Below are 20,822 nucleotides of genomic sequence, written 5' to 3' on the forward strand. Positions count from 1 at the left end.
CGAAACCCCCTCAACCACAAAAATGTCATCACACACAGTTAAACAAGAATGAAAATCAATAATGCTAACGCTAGCACACGTTTAAACAAAGTTTAATTTGTTTATATTTTTTGGACGATACAGAATCTTCTTCATCGATAATAATCAATTGAATTAAAGACCCAATTCTATAAGGATCCATAGTTTTGTTTTCTGTCTCTATTATCTCTATCTCTATCTACTTCTTTCTTTTAGTCACTGATTGAGTATCTGAAGGTCACATCCTCTCTGTGTCTGCATGCCTGATGGGGGAAATGGGTGACAGATTATTATACTAAAGAGAAGCACAGTGCACTTTCTCTCTCTTTCTCTCTCTGGAATGACTGGAACTTGATAAAAAATGTCATGCAACGGATGTCACTGTTGTTTATCAGCTCAGTCCAAATTCACGAAACATCATCTATACCCCAGAGAAAATGACAACACAGGATTTTTTATTTATTTTATTATTTTTGCATGAAGTAAAACTCTCCTATTTAAGATGAGATCAGATAAGATAGAGAGAGCTTTATTAATGCTGACGGAAATTCTTTTTCCAGCGACAGCTTTAAATTACCAGAAAAATAAATATAAATGAAATATGAATAAAAAATAAATGAAATAATCTATATATACAAATGTATTCAAAAGTACAAAATGTATTCAAAAATCTAAATGAAATATAAATGAAAAATAAATAAAATATTCTATATATGCAAAATGTATACAAAGTACAAAAAAGCTGCTATTCTTTTTATTTTATTTATTCACAAAAGATTTTAAACACCTAAACATAGCACTCATATGAGTTTTCTGAACAGCCCATTCCAGATTTAGTCCGACACTTTCCTGTTATAATAATCTCCACTCTTCTGGGAAGGCTTTCCACTAGATTTTGGGAGCATGGCTGTGAGGATTAGTTCTCATTCAGCTACAAAAGCATTAATGAGATCAGATACTGATGCTGAGTGAGGAGACCTGGTGTGCCGTCAGTTCATCTCAGAGGTGTTCAGTGCTAAATGTAGTTGAATCAAGAGTAAGGTTGAGGTCAGGAATCTCAAGTTCTTCCACTCCAAACTTAGCAAACCATGTCTTCCTGGAGCTGGCTTTGTGCACAGGGGTTTTGTCATGCTGGAACGGGTTTAGTTGCAGTGAAAGGAAAATTATAAAGACATTTTATACAACTCTGTGCTTCTTTCATATACTTTTGGGCTTGTAGTGTATTCCTTTTCCATCAGAGTACTTAGAAACGGTCTGAAACAGTCACTTCTGACCTCTTTATTGGTCAAAAATATGAAATGACAAAATTGTAGACTTCATGAATCACATATTACAATGAAAAAAGCAACACACACACACACATACACACACACACACACACTCAAGCAAAATGAGACTAGGGATTGTTGACCCTTGGCCAAATCAGGCTATAAAAATATACACACTATATATAGTGCTCACTATTGCACACTGTTTACGCAGTGCAGTGCATAAAGTCATGCAAATGTACAGTATCTCACAAAAGTGTGTACACCCCTCTAATTTTTGTAAATATTTTATTATATCTTTTCATGTGACAACACTGAAGAAATGACCCTCTGCTACAATGTAAAGTAGTGAGTGTACAGCCTGTATAACAGTGTAAATTTGCTGTCCCCTCAAAATAACTCAACACACAGCCATTAATGTCTAAACTGTTACAAACAAAAGTGAGTACACCCCTAAGTGGAAATGTCCAAATTGGGCCTAAAGAGCTGGTGGAAGTTAGAGGCTTTGCACTCCCCCACCTTAGGGTTTAGGTCTGGAAACATGCTTGGCCAGTCCATCACCTTTACCCTCAGCTTCTTTAGCAAGGCAGCGGTCGTCTTGGAGGTGTGTTTGGAGTTGTTATCATGTTGGAATATTGCCCTGCAGCCCAGTCTCCGAAGGGAGGGGATCATGCTCTGCTTCAGTATGTCACAGCACATGTTGGCATTCATGGTTCCCTCAATGAACTGTAGCTCCCCAGTGTCATCAGCACTCATGCAGGCCCAGACCATGACACTCCCACCACCATGCTTGACTGTAGGCAAGACACACTTGTCTTTGTACTCCTCACCTCATTGCCGCCACACACGCTTGACACCATCTGAACCAAATAAGTTTATCTTGGTCTCATCGGACCACAAGACATGGTTCCAGTAATCCATGTCCTTAGTCCGCTTGCCTTCAGCAAACTGTATGTGGGCTTTCTTGTGTATCATCTTTAGTAGAGACTTCCTTCTGGGACGACAGCCATGCAGACCAATTTGATGCAGTGTGTGGCGTATGGTCTGAGCACTGACAGGCTGACCCCCCACCCCTTCAACCTCTGCAGCAATGCTGGCAGCACTCATACGTCTATTTCCCAAAGACAACCTCCGGATATGACACTGAGCACGTGCACTCAACTTCTTTGGTCGACCATGGCGAGGCCTGTTCTGAGAGGAACCTGTCCTGTAAAACCACTGTATGGTCAGCAAATTTGCACTGTTATACAGGCTGTACACTCACTACTTTACATTGTAGCAGAGGGTCATTTCTTCAGTGTTGTCACATGAAAAGATATAATAAAATATTTACAAAAATTAGAGGGGTGTACTCACTTTTGTGAGATACTGTATATCAGCAGATCAACCATCAGAATGTGGGGAAAATGTGATCTCCGTGATTTTGACTGTGTCATGATTATTGCTGCTAGATCAGCTGGTGTGAGTATTTCTCAGTATTTATTCAGAAAGGAGTAGTAATAAAGAAAAAAAATGCTGAGAAGCAGCTCTGTGGACAGAAAGCCATGTTGATGAGTGAGGTTAATGAAGAATGGTCAGACTGGTTCAAGCTGACAGAAACTCCGGAAACTACAGGAACTCAGATAACCACTGTGTGCAATTGTGGTGAGCAAAAAAAAAAAAACATCTCAGAATGCACAACATTTTGAACCGTTAAACCTTGAGGCTACAAAAGCAGAAGATCCCGTCAGTTTCCACTTCTGTCAGCCAAGAACAGAAAACTGAGCCTGCAGTGGACAGTCTCACCAAAAACTGGACAGTTGAAGACTGGAAAAACGTAGCCTGCTCTGATGAGTCTTGATTTCTGCTGAGGCACACAGATTGTAGGGTCCGAATTTGGCATGAACAGCATGAATCTATGGATCTAACCTGCCTTGTGTCAACAGTGCAGGCTGGAGGGGGTGGTGTAATGGTGTGGGGAATGATTTCTTGGCACACTTTGGGCTGTTAATGCCAATCAATCATCACCTGAATGCCACAGACTATTTGAGTACTGTTCATGACCACAATTTACCATTTTCTAATAGCTACTTCCAGCATGATAATGCACCATGTCATGCAAAATCGTCTCAAACTGGTTTCATAAACATGATAATGACTTCAGTGATCTTCAGTCACCTTCCCAGTCACAGGATCTGAATCCTGTAGATCACCTCTGGGATGTGGTAGATTGGGAGATTCACAGCAAGAATCTACTACCTGAAAAATCTGTAGGAATTGTGTGATGCAGTCATGTCAACACGGAGCAGGATCTAAAAGGAATGTTTCCAATATCTAGTAGAATCCGAACCGTAATGAAGATTTTCAGAGCAAAGAGAAATACCCTACCCAGTATTAATATAGTGTTCTTAATACATTTCTAAGTAAGTGTGTGTTGGTATGTGTGTATTATATACATACTAAAAGCATACAGAATCTGACCTGGCCTGGAAACCTTCTGTCCTCACATGCAGAAAAATCATCAAAACATTTGTGTCACAGTTGGAAGACCGCAGAAGTGTGTTTCATCACGAGGTCACTTAGATATCACCACAACCATGCCAGAGAATTCTTATATGGTTTACAAGAATACAGGCCCTGTTTCAAAGACAAATATTTGTTCTTACAATTCATAATAGCAACTGTGAACAATTTAGCTCTGTTAGGGTTTAGAAGGTATTACAGCTCTTCAGAGGGAAGACGTTTAGAAATTCATATACAGTATATTTAGGGAAGGTGATGAATAGTTTGCAGACCTGCAGGCCGTAACTGTAAAAAGCTAGATGCTGAAAATGAAGAAGCTTTGTGAATAAGAATTATTTATTTGTGTTCTCCATTAAAAGACATTTCCTTGAAATACTTTGGCTAAGAGCAAAGTGGTCACTGGGATGCATAACTCAAGGACGATGAGGATGATCATCTTGTATTCATGGGTCTGTTAAACAAGATGGGAAGTTGCAGGGAAATCATACTCTCACTGCTGACACAAAGGATTGAGGTGAGAAAAAAAAAAAAAAAAAAAAACCTCAAACACCTACATCACCGATAAAGACTGTGTGGAATGTCTAAAGAGAAAATAAAAGTGCAGTTCGTTTCCTCGACAGATTGTGGTGACCACCGGCGACTAGACGAGTGTCTCAGAGGCTCCATAATGCACTCTTCAGATAAACAAATCCGGTGAGAGCTGTCAAAGAGGAAGTGGCCTAAAACATGCACAATTAAGGAGAGGAGTTTACAGGAACAGAAACACAGAGCGAAGCTAAACGAAAAAAACAAAGGTTAATCATATTACAAGTAAACGTAATATTAAGTACATTAAGAATTCAAAGAACTTTATAAGTGATCTAGAGAAAGAAACAGATATCGAAGCAGAAAAGGAGAAGTAAATAGTCAAGGCTATAAAAGGGAAGTGCGTCACGCCATGATGTCAATGCAATTATAACTCAGATTCGCAAAAACTGGAACTCATGGAGATTAATTGAACTCAAGGGCATGATGTGTAACTGTTCCTGGTCAGTCTCTGAGAGATGGCGAAAGTAATGATTCCTGGAACAGCTTTGCACACACTAATGCAAGCCACCTACAAAAGCGAAATCAGTCCAAAAATGCAAATCTGTCTGGAAAATATACTAAATATCTGTATACAATACAGACGGTATGTTCTACACAATCTGGTAAGGATAATTCTTTGTCATTTGTATCAGTATTATACAAGCGTATGCTTTGCACAGCAAGGATAATTTCTATAGAGGGTTCAAGTATGCAAGGGACTTAAACACTGTGGCACCAACAGTTCTGGTGATCGCAGACGTCGCAGTGTTAAACTGTGTGGGAGGAAAGATAGGAGGAGATGTCTATTTCAGTAATAGGGAAAAAAAAGGAAAGTGAGTACATGTGTGAAGATTCATTTCACAATACATTTAGAATTCAAATCAATGAATAGAGAGTGAAAAAAAGCAGAAATAAAAAAAGTAGAGTCAATATTAAGCATCACAATCCATCCCACTTTCTCTCACGATGCCTGTCGCCCTCTTTAAGAATCCGCGGTCCCAAATATCAGCCAAGGTCAAAAGTTTAAAAATAAGAAGAAGAAAAAACTCAGGAAATGCAGAGTCTTCCAAAAAAAACAAAAAAAAAACGTACAGATCTGCTTGAACTCTTTCATTACAAATGCATAAAAAGTACACAATTAATTAAGTGCTTGAATAAACCCAGATTACACTTTTTACCAAATTTAAAAACTCACTTTAGCGTTCACAGTCTGAAATTATTATTCCACCAATTTGATGAAATACTTTTTCTCCAATATTTACTATCCCCCTCATCTGTTATGGTTCTGTCTATAAGTGCTTTTTAAAATACCTGCTAAAGATGCTTCAAAATACCAGCAATATTTCTACATTCTCTCTCAATCTCACACTGTCCTGAAATAGTCTTTCATATATATATATATATATATATATATATATATATATATATATATATATATATATATATGACATACAATAATATATCATATATTCTCAAAAAAATTCCTCTTCCCATATTGAATGCCTCTATTTATAAAAATATACATTTCTCTCCTGTATGGAAAAACATTTTATCCTATGTTTAACTTCTCATCAAAGTATAAACAGGCTTTTTTGTCCTTTTCCCTGCATTACTCTTTCTGTCCATGCGTTTCTCTGTTCCTTTTGTGCCTCTGTGTGAGTTTCAGGCTCACGTCCATTGTCGCTCAGCACATTCAGTGATCCGTAGAACTTTACGTCTTTCTTTCCTTTCCTGTTCATAACTGCTCCAAGTAGCGGTTCTCGTATTTGTTGAGGATGTTGCGGCAGCGGCCGAGCTCCTTGCGCATATTGGCCACTTCCTGTCGGAGTGTGGCGTTCTCTCGCTCCAGAAAGGCGGCGCGCACCGAGATCTGGTTCTCTTTCACTCGCCGTGCGTCGCGTGAACGTTTAGCTGCCTCGTTGTTCTTCAAGCGCCGACTCCAGTATTTATCGTCCTGCACACACAGAGAGAAAGAAAGGCAGAGAGACAAGAGGTTATTACAGCCTTTCTTTATTTAAGGATGCAGATAAGTAGAAAGAGCATGGAACACTGTAAGCACTCCTCGCTTTGAGGCACTGGGTTTCAATGTCTGTTGATTGTAAAGCTGAATTCTGTGAATTCAGGATGCATTTCCCTCAGGGATCAATAAAGCTCTCTCTCTCTCTCTCTCTCTCTATCTCACTCTCTCTAACTCTGTGTGTGTGCATGTATGTATGAGCCAAGTGATACAAAGCAGAGCTGGACAAAAATAGAGTTAGAAAGAGAAAAACAGAAAGAAGAGTGTATGTGTAGAGTGTATTTCACAGAAAAGGGTTTCAGTTATCAACCCATCGAAATACACAGAAAAAGAGGAGATGATTGAGCAGCATCCCCTGAGCTCTGCTGTGGTTTAGCAGTTTAGGTCTTAGTGCCAGAACAGTAGTAAAATAAATAAATAAACGACACCACAAATGCAAGAGAGTGGTGAATTACACCTCAAACGCAGAACAGATCTTAACTGCAGTGGGAGAATGTGTTATCATTTGCACAGAGCTTTTCAACTTCACTTCCAGGATAATGAAGCGAGTTTCACGCTACATTTGCTGAGAATTGAAACTTTCTATGAGTACAAGTATTTTAACACTGCAAGGCTGAAATAAATTCCAGTGTAAGTGTTGGGATAACTTTACAGTGAATTTTAGTGGTTGATAAATAAGAATTTTGGGCATATCAATGAGCAGCAATGGGTTTCATATCACCATTTTCCTTGAAGATATGAACATTTGTGTGAAAAAATCTATAATTTTGTGTTGTTTTTTTAAAGCTGAATATATTACCCCTAGTAGACTAGGTAAAGAACAAAAAAAAAATTATATAAAAAAAAAACTACTAATTCTTAGCGCCCTGAGTGTTTACTTTCATATGAGCCATTACCACTGTGGAGTGTGAAATGACAAAGACATTCAGTGCAACACTGATACAATAAAACAGAGGCAAATTCCTTTTTTTGGCCTCTGATTAAAAAAAAGAAAGAAAAGAAATTGACAACACAGAGAGAGAGAGAGTTTTTACCTTTAAGCTGTCAGGGACGAGCATCTTCCGGGCCTTTTTTATAACAGGCTGTGGTTTGAGATCGTCTTCACTAAAGCAGTGTGTGCGGGGGTCAAATGCCTCCTGGCCTGGGATACTGGACAGGGCCACATCAGCGGGGTCAGGATCAAAAGTCGTCAGTATGTCATTGGCATTGGTCATGGGTGGGGCAGTGAGTGGTGGGCAGGAGGGTGATGGAGTAGGCTCGAGGCTGCCCTGAGGAGGACCTGAGGATACAGAGAGACAGGAGGGTGTGAGTAGGTAAGGGACAAGTTGAGACAACTGCTGTACAATAATATATACACTGCTAATGTCCAGACCCTGAACCATGGGATTATTATATAGACTATATTCCCAAAGCATCCAAAAACTAAAAGCACAGTCAAACAGATCATCTTAAAGTAAATCACAAAATATCTGATGTTCAGTTGTGATCACAATAGATTTACAGAAGTATGGTTTTACAGTTTTATAGAAACAATATTTAAAAGACATATTGACATATTGATATTCTGAGTACTGTTGATTGACAAACATTGAATTAATTGTAAATTTTCAACAGTATAAACCTGTTGTTTTTTAAATGCAATTTCAATAGAAAATCTTAATGTTAAATTACATAAAAATGCTGGCTCTCATCCACAAGATCTTAAATAACAGCGTTCTGCAGTATTTATTACTCAAATGCATTACAGGAAAAATTAAAAATACAACTTAGAAAAATAGCACACGTGAGATGGATCCTCACTTCTTCATGCATCTTAATCTTTTAATTTCTAATTATTTGTAAAGCAGCAGTTTTATTTAAGTGTCAATTACCAAGTTAATCAATTAGCATATCGCTGATCATGGTAAGATAGCTGACTTACTGATTTTTTGTTAAACGAAAAAATGACCAATTCAAATTACCGCATCTGATTTATTGGCTGTTGTTTTGATAAAAGGAAATAAGGCGTGGATCCACAGTTAAGGTTCTGGGTTACTGATCACTAGGCTGGGGCTCACGATCCAGCTGTTGGGTCCTTGAGCAACCCCTCTTTGCTCTAGGGATGATGTATCTTCACCGACCCTGTGCTCTGACTTCCTAACAAGCTGGGATATGCGATGAAAAGAACGTCACTGTGGAATTTATACGTGACAAATAAAAGCTGCTTCTTCACACAGTTTTCTTGAATTGATATTACTGAATCATATTAATTCTATGGATATTGTTTTGAAATGCAATCCTCTCTGTCTCTAGTCTCTCACTATCTTTCTCACCCAGAGGCTGGATTGAGAGACGTGGACATAATTGGACTATTTCATGCCATCACGTCTTCAGTATTTGCACGTACACGGTACTCTTGACAGAGAGCATTGTTTTTGTAATTTCATTATTTCATTATTTATTTATTTATTCATTCAATCATTTGTTGGTTTGCTTGCAACCCTGGTATATCTTCCAGTTAGCCATTACAGTATGGCCAAATCTGGACAACTACACACACACACACAGAAGAAGGAAAGAACAAAAGAAAGATAGGATGGAATCAAGAAAGGAAGGAAGGAAGGAAGGAAGGAAGGACAGAGAGAGAGAGAGAGAGAGGGAGGGAGGGAGGGAGGAAGGAAGGAAGGAAGGAAGGAAGGAAGGAAGGAAGGGAGGGAGGGAGGAAAGAAAGAAAGAAAGAAAGAAAGAAAGAAAGAAAGAAAGAAAGAGGGAGGGAGGGAGGGAGGGAGGGAGGGAGGAAAGAAAGAAAGAAAGAAAGAAAGAAAGAAAGAAAGAAAGAAAGAAAGAAAGAAAGAAAGAAAGAAAGAAAGAAAGAAAGAAAGAGAGGGAGGGAGGGAGGGAGGAAGGAAGGAAGGAAGGAAGGAAGGAAGGAGAGAGAGGGGGAGGGAGGGAGGGAGGGAGGGAGGAAGGAAGGAAGGAAAGAAAGAAAGAAAGAAAGAAAGAAAGAAAGAAAGAAAGAAAGAAAGAAAGAAAGAAAGAAAGATACAGTGAAATTCAGTCAGTGTATTTGTATAAACAGTATCATACTGTCGATTTTGGAAACAATAACAGTAACTAAATAGCAACTCCACTGCCAGTGGTTTAGTGCAGTAATAACCTTTATAAATCTGTAAACATAAACAATCACATACACACAAATCCCTGTACTAGAGATATCAGTGAATAGAACCATACAGTAATGTTCAGATGGAAGAGATAATGTGTCCTGAAGAAGTGTGAACACACATATGAACAGGTGTAGCATTCAGTTTTGTTGTTGTTGAGTTTTTGAGATGTCCAGCTGCAGACACTGAGGTCCCACAGGACGGATTTTATTCCTTTCTTAGCCTTTTCTAAGAAACCAAAATGTTGTGCATATCTGAATTGTTGAATGTGTAATAAGCGTGTTTTATACATAGGACATGGCAACCCTGCTCATGGAACGGACATCGCTCTTATTGTGACTCTTATGCAGCGTACGCAAGATTCTAATCCACTTCTATGAACAAAATGTAGAAATCATTTGTTTCTTTGATGCCATTACTGCAACATGGATGCAGCTGATTGCATTAATTACAGCAGAAAATCCAGCTGTGAAAAGGTGTAAGGAAAAATGATGCAAAGTAGTGTGCAAAAATCCAGTCAGAAAAATCCTGTGTTTCAGCAAAATGCTCAAAAATAATTATTAAAAGAGCCGTAAAAATGAATTCACTTAATATTTGATATATGTTTTATATTTGATTTGATCAATTCTCTTAAGTAAGGAAATGAAGCATTCGGCCCTTCAGGCACCATGAAGAATTTTCTAATATTTTCTTTTCTTTTTTTGTTATCTTTTTTGATCTCACTTCGGTCTCTGCAGGTCCCACACATCCTCCATAATGTGCTTATCAGAAAACAGGTGATGATAGAAATATCTATCAACATTTAAAAACATTTAGGTTGCCTAACACTTGTGTACAGTACTGTATTTGTATTTAATTATCTCCCAGTGCAGGTATGGTGGGACTCGGGACTGAGAGATATGACACTGCTCTGCCGGTACCCACGCCAAAAACAGCCCAAAGTTAGTCGGTATCAGTAACAGGGATTCTGTGTGCTTTTCAGAAATAACTTCTGCAATGCTGCAATGATTGTAAAAGGACAGCCCTCGCGAATCAAAAACAGCTCGCGAGCATCATGAGCCAAAAAAAATTGTCCTGTAATATTCTGGTGCTTTAAAACACTCTCTCTCTCCTTAGCCTGCTGTTAGGAAACAGCTCTGAATATTTCATTTTTTCAGTCTCAGTTGCTTCTCTATAGCTCACACTGCTCTGTGTATCCGGAAATACACTCGTTCCTGAAAAAAAAATCACCCTGACTTTTGAATAAGGAACGACGTGTGGATGGAAGTCAACAGTCACTCATTTAAATCTTCTCATAAACCTTAATCACGGCTATAAAGGATTCAATTCATTCGAGGCGTAACATTCTGTTCACTGAGGTCACATCATATCACACACACATACACACACACACACACACAGTAAGTGGTTCCTGACATTACACACACACACACACACACACACACACACAAACACTTGCATATATATAAATATATATATATATATATATATATATATATATATATATATATATATATATATATATATATATATATATATATGAGGCTTTTTTATATCACAGGAAATAATCAAATATTCAACTCATGTTGCTATTCTTTATATTTCCACCAGAGGGCAGCAGGTAAATACAGCAAAAATTTCACCTCTGAACAATTCTGTATTTCACTCTGCTCTCTCTCTCTCTCTCTCTCTCTCTCTCTCTCACACACACACACACACACAGTATCACCTAAACTACATGGACCTCATATGGAATGTATTTAAAATACTATCAAAACACAACATGCATGACCTCCTGAAATATCAACTGAAAGTTGATGTGATTTAAAGAAACTGATTTAAAACCATCAGAGCATGCAGAATAAAAGAAAGGAAAGGAAATGAGAATTGCTCTATAGAACATCTCTCACTCTCTCTCTCTCTATCTGCTGCTCAGAGTAAACATTTACTCTAATGTACAGTTGCTCTCTTGCACTGTCACACACATGCACACACACACACACACACACACACACAGATCTAAACCCCTCCCACTCCTCCTCCACCCCTCTCTCTATCTCTCTTTCCATATCTCCTCCCCTTTTCCCTCACTCTGCTCCATACTTTGTCCTGGCACATGATAGAGCATGTGCACATGGGCCGTGTGTTAACACGCACACGCACACACACACACACACACACACAAACACACACACACATCCTGTCATTCTTTATGTATGATTTTGTTCCGTCTTGTCCTTCCATTCTCTTCTATTACTTTTCCGATTCACTAATGCGCTCTCTACCTCGTTTCTTTTTAACCCCCAATCCCACCCCTTGTCTTTCTTCTGCACTCTTTTATCTTGTGTATAGTCCCTCTGTCAGCATGTGAGGACTGATAGCAGTTTACTTACAGTACATTCCAAACCCAACCCAATCTTAACTGCTTTATAACGCAGGATAAACAAGGGCCATACACACACACACACACACACACAAACACACACACACACCCATTAACCAAAGTCTTATAAAGGATACTTTTTAACACTGCAATATTCCACAGTTACTGCAGTAATATCCTAGAGATTAAATATTTGCATGCTTTTGTATGTAAAATCCTACAAACCCCTGAAACCTTTTAATTAACATTTCAAATCCTGCAACTGGATACAGACCCCGTATGCTCACTACTGACAAACTGCCAATAACACAAACCCCCTCAGGATTTTAGACACTGAAAACCCCAAAGGGAAATGGGATACGGGTTCTGAGACATATATCAGAGCCGAGACTTCTGTTTACTGAGCTACTCGTCATTTTTTTTGGTCTAATTCACTTATACAAGTGCAGTCAATCTGGTTTCAGTTCAGTTGCACGTATTCAATTAAAATGAGCTTACACAGCAAACAACCATATTTCCTTTTCAATATTTCAGGTGGTTATGACTACAGCAGGACGTAAAGGCTGATGTTACCAGAAACATGCACACCTTTCTAAAGTGGCTGCAGTACTACTTCTTATCCATAAATCTGTCTGACAAATGAATTTTTTAAATTCAGTAAAAAAAATAAAATAATATAAAATAAAAAACTAAGAGATGTTCAATTATGGCTCAAAAGATGTCGGATTAATTACCTAGGTTTTCAATTTATAATATCCTAATATTTCTTGAAATGCTAGACAAAATGAGTCTTTAACGTTGTGGCTTGATATTTATGTAGTAATTTCTCTAGAGTCTGTTTATATTTACCATTTTAAAGATCCATTAAATAAATGGGACTAAGCAGTCTCATTCTGATTCAGAGCTATGAATATGAACTACATTACCAGACCTGCCAACTGTTAGGCATTTTGGGTAAGAGCTCCACAAAATCATCAGGGTTATCAGTCCAAAATATATCGAAAGAGCAGTGTTTTATTTCTCCCCAGTAAAATGGGAAGTGAGCTAATGTGGAATGATCTGCACAGGCTAATGTGGAATGATCTGCACAGGAATGATCTGCACAGGGGGAGGAATGATCTGCTAATGTGGAATGATCTGAACTCTGATATTAACAGACCCTATCCTCTTCCCCCAGGGAATGCTTGCATCATTGCTGTTTAACAATGTAAATAAGGAATATTCTATACACACTGATCAGCCATAATACTAAAACCACTGGCACCAAGACATTAACATTATATGCTTTAAGTCCTGTGTGTAAGTTGTGAGGTGTGGGGCTTCCATGAAATTGGGACCTCGGATGTGTTTATCCATCCCATCCCACAGATTCTAGATCAGACTGAGGTATGGGGATTTTGGAGCCTGAGTCAACACCTTGAACTCTTTGTCATGTTGCTCAAAGCATACCTGGACAAATTTTGCAGTGTGGCACCATCCTGACATCAGGGAATACTGCTGCCATGATGTGGTCTACAAGAATGTTTAGGTAGGGGGTATGTGTCAAAGTAACATCCACATGAACGCCAGGACCCAACTGAACATCACACTGCCTTTGCCGGCTTGCCTTCTTCTCCTCAGGTAACCAAAACGCACACACCCGGCCATCCACATAATGGAAAAGAAAATGTGATTTATCAGACCAGGCCACCTTCTTCCATTGCTCCATAGTCAAGTTCTGATGCTCACATGCTCATTGTAGGTGCTTTCAGCAGTAGACAGGAGTCAGCATGAGCTCTCTGACTGGTCTGCAACTATGCAGCCCCATACACACAATGCTGAGATGTGTCCTGACACCCTTCTGTCATAGCCAACATTAACTTCTTCTACAATTTGTGCAACAGTAGCTGCAGGATTGGACCAAACAGCCTAGCCTTCACTACCCTCTCACAACAGTGAGCCTTGGGCACCCATAACCCTGTCAGTTCACTAGTTGTTATTTCTTAGAGCACTTTTAGTATGTACTAACCACTGAATACCAGACACACCCCTTAACACATGCTGTTTTTCTGGAGATGCTCTGACTCATTCATCTAGCCATCACAATTTGCTCAGATTCTTACACTTGCCCATGTTTCCTGCATCCAACACATCGACTTTGAAAACGTGTCAAAAGTTCAACGTGCTGCCTAATAAATCTTAACAAGTGCTATTGTGATGAGAAGATAATCACTTCATCTGTCAGTGGTGTTAATATAATGGCTGACTGGTGTATATTTATTTACTTATTCTACCGAAAATTCCCACAGAAAAATGGTCAAAGCGGCTCTTTCGTTTTTTCTCAAAAGAAAAAAATCCGACCTTTCAATCTAAAACTCGAACAAAATGTCAAATCAAGCACTTTCCAGTTTAATGGCGATGATAATAAGAAAGAGATTCTATGTACTGTTTAGTTTCTTTTTCTTTCTGATCATAACTCTTCTGCACTCTCCTGTTCTGCTGTAAACAGCATCAACAGTGAAAATGTCAGCCATGGTGACATGCGTCAATCGATTGGTAAAAGGATGGTATTGAAATGTGCCGTTCTGTTTTTCCCGCACATACTGTATTTATACACATACTACAGTGATACTGCAGAACCACTGAGAAACCCACCATCTAGCTGTGTTTTCTGCACAGCTGATAATATTATTACGCTCTCGCCTACTTTCTTCAAACCTTAAATAGTTGCAATGCATGTGTGCGTATCTCTTTTAGGCTAATGGTTCAGGACAATAATAGCGATATTTTAAAATGGAAAATCACAAGCATGGAAAAAATCAATATCTCACGAGCCTGCTGTACAGTGTTGATTGTGGCAGGAAACTACTTTATTCTAAAATTAGCTGCATAATTGTGAATTATTATTCATATGGCGTCTAAGTAATCATGCTTTTTTTTTTTTCTGCATGCCCCAAGTGAAGGTTAAAGTCTCCCAACTAGCACCAGCAAAAATTGTGCCCAACAACTCACTGTGCAAGCAGCCGGCAGCTCCCAGCATGCTCTGCTGCACCTGCATGTCCAAGCCAAGCAACGTAGGTGGTGAGGCAGCAGAAGCTGAGGATGAGGATGAGGAGGAGCAGGGAGAAGGGGATGTGGAGGGGCACTGTGAGCTCTGAGATGGGATCTGAGCTCCGTGCATAGCCATGCCGTTCTCCGTCAGGAACTCGCCCAGGTCCATGTAGTGCAGCTGGAACAAACCGGGATCAGATGCCACTGTCCGCTCCCACAGGCTCTGAAAGGTGCCTGTCCCTGTCCCTAAACCACTGCCATCTGCACCCTGCCCGTTGCTGCTCCTGTCCCGGATGGAGCAACGTCCCAGAGAATCCTCATCCATGTCCAACCGGTCCTTATCTGAGATGCAGAGAGGGAAGAGATGTAGTGAAATACAGACTGCATATTAGTTACTGCATAACACTTTACAGTATGCTGCATATTAGCATTTCTGCTATTTCAGCTATGTTTATTTAAATGTCTTTTGTTTCGAGCTTTCAGCTTTATAGAATTCCATAGATTTAGATCCCTAATGAGAAAGACACTATGTTAATAAGAGTACTGGGGAAAAAGCACAAGAACTTCTCTATGATTTCAGCAGCAGTTCTTAGGTACAAGTACACAGATTCAGATTATTCACTGAAACAAGGGTGATGAGCATTTCCTAGCTCTGATTTACACTACTGTTTGTCCACCAAATCATGCTGGCCCTGATCAAATCCGAGATGCTCTCTTAAGTCTCATTTCATAGATGAACAAATTTGTCTCCTGGAGCAAAGGATGCACCAAATCATCAATGAATTATGATAAGGCAATATACATGATGAGTTGAATTATTTATAATGGCATCCTGGTGGGAGTCTTCATAAAAGATTTTATTTCCTTATCCCAATGTCAGCTCTTTAAAGAGTCTAGTTCAAAAGGAATATCAATGTACATATTTTATAAACGCATAGACAAGGCATGTTCACTTTACTGAGCAATAGTGCTAGAGCTTTCACATTTCCCCTGTAACAGAATTTAACCCTGAGTTCTTGGTGCGTGTATTTTCACCTCGGTAGCTTATCTCTGTTTGCAAGGGCTTGAGCTACTATAACATACTTGACTAATATACATCACGCCCATTCTGTAGGTCACTCTCTTGCATATGCTCGAGCTAATTTGCACATGTAACTATCGCCCTGTCCAGAACCACAGCATGGTTATGCTGCCACAAATACGAACACTCTCTCTCTCAAAAAAAAGAAAAAAGCTAGGAAAGCTGGATGCTAACCTTGAATCTTCTGAACTAGCCACCGCTGCAGGCACAGACAGAACATAAGGAAGCTGTAAAACTTGAGCTTCAATCATACCACATTAGTCTCATCATGCCTGAAAACTGCAAATCCACTTCTCACAGCAGATGCTGATGCTATTATAACCCGTATTATTGGAGTTGTCATTAGTAGTCTCACTGCACTACTGATGCTCAGCAGTGATGATATAATAGTCCATTTGACAATTAAAACACCGATTCAATATAGGATGTCATTAGCAACCGACTCCACATCATTGCCGGAGAGCGTTCTGAGTGGGAATAATATACACTTGCATTTCATGAGGCTGAGAAAATAGGAATGAATTTTTTTTTTTTTTTTTACTCCTAAGCATCCATCTATTTCTGTTTCAACAAAAGTGTCATAACTGTCATAAGTCATATCGCAGTTATGACACAAAATCTGAACTAGAAATAATCTCATTATCGCTCCAGCAACTGTAGAAAGGTGTGAAGGTTTGAACCTTTAAGCTCTACTGTAGTGATAATGACGCTACGATACATAGACCCTACTAATGATAATAATGAGTTATAATACAGTTATAAATCTTACAATAATAACAAATAGTGAATTATAGTTGTGTATCTGTAAAACACAGCACTCTTCTTTATTGCGTATTGCCTATGATAACATGCATTTTAGATATGTCAATAAACATCTCTTTTTGTTTTTTCTTTCCTGCACCTTGTGACCTGACCGATGACGTTTTGAATTGTTGCAGTGGCCCTGTATTTAAATCATCATCGCCTTCTGGCTATTTTAAATATTTCATGAAGCCTGATGGAAAAAATCAATGTACTGATCCTTTTTATAGCTGAATGGCAATAAATCCCATATGTTTGACCGAGTGTAGCTAAATGCTTGTGGGCTGACATTTGAGCTGCAAATAAACCTTTGGAATTAATGGAGCAGGTGGCTTTTCACTTGGTTTATAATCAGTCTAAGATCAAAATGCCTGATCCTTGACCAGGTTAATCATACACCAATTTTGCATAGTCACTGTACAGAAGGAAAAAAAACCCCTCGGTTTTCACATTAGAGCAATATGAAGGATCTCTTCTCATAATGCTGATCTTGTGGACAACAGCTGTCAACATCTCCTTCTGCAAGGACATCTGAATGTGGGGCACTTTTTGATTGAGTGCACCAAAGCTGAAAAAATCTTCCCTGATTGCAGCAGATTCTGCCTCTGGTTAAACCATTTGCTATGGTCCTACTACTCCTATAATTCCTACTAATGTATTACCCCTTTATAGAATCCATATTATAAACAGAATTTCATTTTTCTTTGTTGTTTTTGGTGCATTTTCTTAAATGAACAACAGATAGCTCATCCAAGCCCTGCTGAAATGTGCAGCATCATTTGAAGCTGTTCATATACACCACATTTTATATACTTTTATATACACATTTTTATATTTTATTACGCTTTATATACACCACCCAGACGAACATTTACATCAAACTAATGTAAAATTGGCTAATGCTTCTTATTATGTTCAGCTTTAAGTCTTACTCAAACTGTATGTTCTAATTGTCTAATTGTCGAAACGCCAAAAGGAAAATCACAACATAATCAACAAGGCATGCCTATGACATCTACTATATTTAATAAACATTAAACAATTATGGAGCAAAGCACAAAATTAATGATATATTAGCAGTATTACCAGTACGCCATTACACTTAATGCATTCCTACTGCCTGAGATACTTTTTTGTTTTTTATGGCTGTTTGACAATTTAGTTGACAGTAGGTGAAGCAACACTTGGCAAGAAGGAGTGGGCAGAGTTAAACTTTATGCAAATGACAACTGAACTCCAGATTTCTAAACACGAACCAGCGCAGCAGATCCTTTCTTGCAGCCATTCACGCTCGTTTACGTGAATTATTAAGCTGCAGGCAGTTACTCAAGAAAGGACATTTTTCTCAGACCTTCATAGATTGACCCTCTTTGGCCTAATTGGTGAAATAACTACATTTCTTGCTCCAAAGATCAAACCGAATGCTTATTGTCTACGCAAATTCAAAAGTGACAATGGTAGTATTGCAAAACCTAAAAAAATCCACTTTACATCCATGTTTATCCGTCACGTTAACTGTTAATTATTTATATATCAAGAGAATTTTTTGTTAAATATCCCTGCCACAGACTGTACTGTCAACTGCTGCTAATCACTATGTTGGCTACAGGCTCAACGTGTTTGATAAATACAGACAGCTCTAGTGTTTCCACTGCAAATAACTATGTCGTTTTTGCAGCTATATCACACTAACCATGAGCTTACTAGGAAAACGACGGCAATTAGCAATAAGTCAAGATCGAAACACCAACTGCCAAACTAACATAGAGCGACTGTGTGAAATCAGGGTTAGACAGTACAGACAACAGTGTGTGACGTACCCTTCATTTCACAGCAGTCTTTAAAGCGCTGATCACCTTTGAGTGGAGTCTGGGGTGGCGATTTGAGGTCAGGGCCGGTGTTGACTGGTCCAGTGTTCAGCGAGTCTCCTCCTGCATGGTCTAAGCTCCTGAAATGTGTTTTGGGTCCAGAAGGGGGCAACAGGCGCTGAGAGGGAGGCCCTGCCATCATCCAGTTCACTATGGAGAGCTGGACCGGTACACTATACTACTCAACACACAAACAAACAAATCACAGTGTGCTTTACAATGGAAACAACAATTACAGGAGTGAACGCCAATGTGACGACAGATCATGACCTGTCAAACTAACAAGGCCCATGCAAACTAGTCCAGTGCCTCTAATCAATGATTGCACCACTATCATTAAGACAGGCATTTCACAACACTTTAATTCTTAGTGGATATTTACCTTTAGTCTTCTTGAGAGCACAGAGCTCAGAAAAAAGAAAAGTCTGTCATTTTATTGCGCTTGGTGGCAGTCCAATGGATAAAACGCCTTCACTTACTCAGAGGTGGCAAAATATTTGTCGGCTCAAACTTTAAAAAGCTCAATTTTGCGGTGTATGTCCATCCAGAGCCCCAAGAGCCTAAACTGTCAGATAGCTGGAGAAACAGGTCTTGCAGAAGGAAAGAAAAAAAAGTTGCTTAAAGGAATAGAAGGAATGAAATGTTTACCATGTTCCAAATAATAGCATTAATAACACACGTTAACTAAGCAAAGGAAGCAACGTCGTCTAAAAAAAAACAACGAATGAAAACAAAAACCGAAGAGGAAAAAAAAAATATGCAGGACACGGGTGCAGCTGCGCAGTGCCGGTTGGTTGGACCTTATCGCTTTTTTTCCTGCAGCCGTTTCTCCTCCTCCTCCTCCTCCTCTTCTCTCTCTCTCTCTCTCTCTCTCTGAGCGAGCACGTGAGCTCCGCGCTCAGCCGGAACGAACCAGGGGCAGTCACGTGACGTCACATCTCCCGCGAGCTCAGCAGACGCTTGACTGAATGGAGTGAGGAGACAGGATGGCAGGCTTACTAAGTGTATTAACAAATAGTGAGAGAGAGAGAGAGAGAGAGGGAGAGAGAGGGAGATGAAGGTAAATCTACGCGTGTCAGTGGTAGATCTTTCACGTGAATAATAAATATATCCTGCCATAATAATCCTATTCCCTGTACACACACACACACACTCTCTCGTGTGCAAAGGAAATTCCATGTATCATCATTTATTTTCAGAACTTGGTGTGAAATATCTGGTTCACAGTAATGCCACGCCTCCTCATGACAGAATGATGGATTTATAATGAACCTCAAGCCTTAGCAGTTGTCAGGTGATTATCTGCTATGGGTATGGGATCATTTGGACAGGCCTGGAGTGTTCACACTGGAGAAGAATTTTCATGTAAACAACAATTTTAAAGTGTTTATGTTTATGTTATGGATATCAGTTGACTTGACACATAACCTAATCGAAGAATCATCACAGGATTTTAAACAAAATTATTATTTTTGCTCGTAATCCACGGACATGTTTGGCGTCTCTCTCTCTCTCTCTCTCTCTCTCTCTCTCCACAGAGGAACATAGGAGAAGCACAAGCGCTTTCCATCGCACGTGTACACAGCACGCGGAGAAGCCTGTGGCCGTGTCATCCTCCTCGTTCCTATTGGCTAAGAGGAACAAGGTTTACGCCCCTTGCATCCGGTCATTGGCTGCCGCGGTGCAATCAATCCCGCCCCCGTAATCTCGCCAGCCACAGCCGCGTGAGACTACACAGTTTAGACCTCATGTTGGTATGTGTGTAGAATGTGCATAGGGTTCTGTGTGTGTGTGTGTGTGTGTGTCGGCTCCACGCATTAAAGAAAAAGAGATTTCCTAACATTGAACGAAATTTAGATTTAATATATAATGTATGATATTCTCACCCACTGTACTATTCAGTTGCTGTAGACATGTAAAGTAAATGTAATCCTCCATGCATTCACTAACAACTATTATTTACCTGATACTAATTATTTACCGGATATTTACATTTTAAAAAAAAATGCTGCATAAATGACTAGCCTTGCAAACTGCATTTCCTCTATTGTAACCACATAGACAGAAATGCAATCATGTTTTCTTGGTATTTCACCTAAAAATCTGAAACCCTTATTCCGCCACCCTGTGGTTCAAGTAGAAAT

The 20,822-nt window shown here is 39.2% G+C and overlaps 1 protein-coding gene across 2 annotated transcripts; it reads right to left on the reverse strand.

Moving 5' to 3' along the window:
* Positions 1-4,307: 4,307 nt before the first annotated feature.
* Positions 4,308-19,537, reverse strand: dbpb (D site albumin promoter binding protein b). 2 transcript variants are annotated; one of them, XM_058401430.1, is made up of 5 exons: positions 19,061-19,537; positions 18,667-18,856; positions 14,890-15,270; positions 7,407-7,651; positions 4,308-6,309 (listed from the first exon to the last, which is right to left on the reverse strand). In XM_058401430.1, the coding sequence occupies exons 2-5, from the start codon at positions 18,818-18,820 to the stop codon at positions 6,091-6,093; spliced, it is 999 nt and encodes a 332-aa protein (XP_058257413.1). In that variant the 5' UTR covers positions 18,821-18,856; positions 19,061-19,537; the 3' UTR covers positions 4,308-6,090. The 2 variants fall into 2 exon arrangements, with proteins under 2 accessions (XP_058257413.1, XP_058257405.1); XM_058401422.1 differs by having other exon boundaries at positions 18,631-18,856.
* Between the last annotated feature and the right edge of the window lie 1,285 nt (positions 19,538-20,822).

The sequence above is a fragment of the Hemibagrus wyckioides genome, linkage group LG01, assembly GCF_019097595.1.
Source record: "Hemibagrus wyckioides isolate EC202008001 linkage group LG01, SWU_Hwy_1.0, whole genome shotgun sequence".
Classification (NCBI taxonomy): Eukaryota; Metazoa; Chordata; class Actinopteri; order Siluriformes; family Bagridae; genus Hemibagrus; species Hemibagrus wyckioides.

What these genes read in the sequence shown, in the direction of transcription:
- dbpb (XM_058401422.1), bottom strand. Translation starts at nt 18,820, where the DNA reads ATGATGGCAGGGCCTCCCTCTCAGCGCCTGTTGCCCCCTTCTGGACCC. An exon ending in AGCTGCCGGCTGCTTGCACA is followed by an intron (nt 7,652 to 14,889) that starts GTGAGTTGTTGG and finishes CTGTATCCTCAG; the next exon opens with GTCCTCCTCAGGGCAGCCTC. An exon ending in TCGTCCCTGACAGCTTAAAG is followed by an intron (nt 6,310 to 7,406) that starts GTAAAAACTCTC and finishes CTGTGTGTGCAG; the next exon opens with GACGATAAATACTGGAGTCG.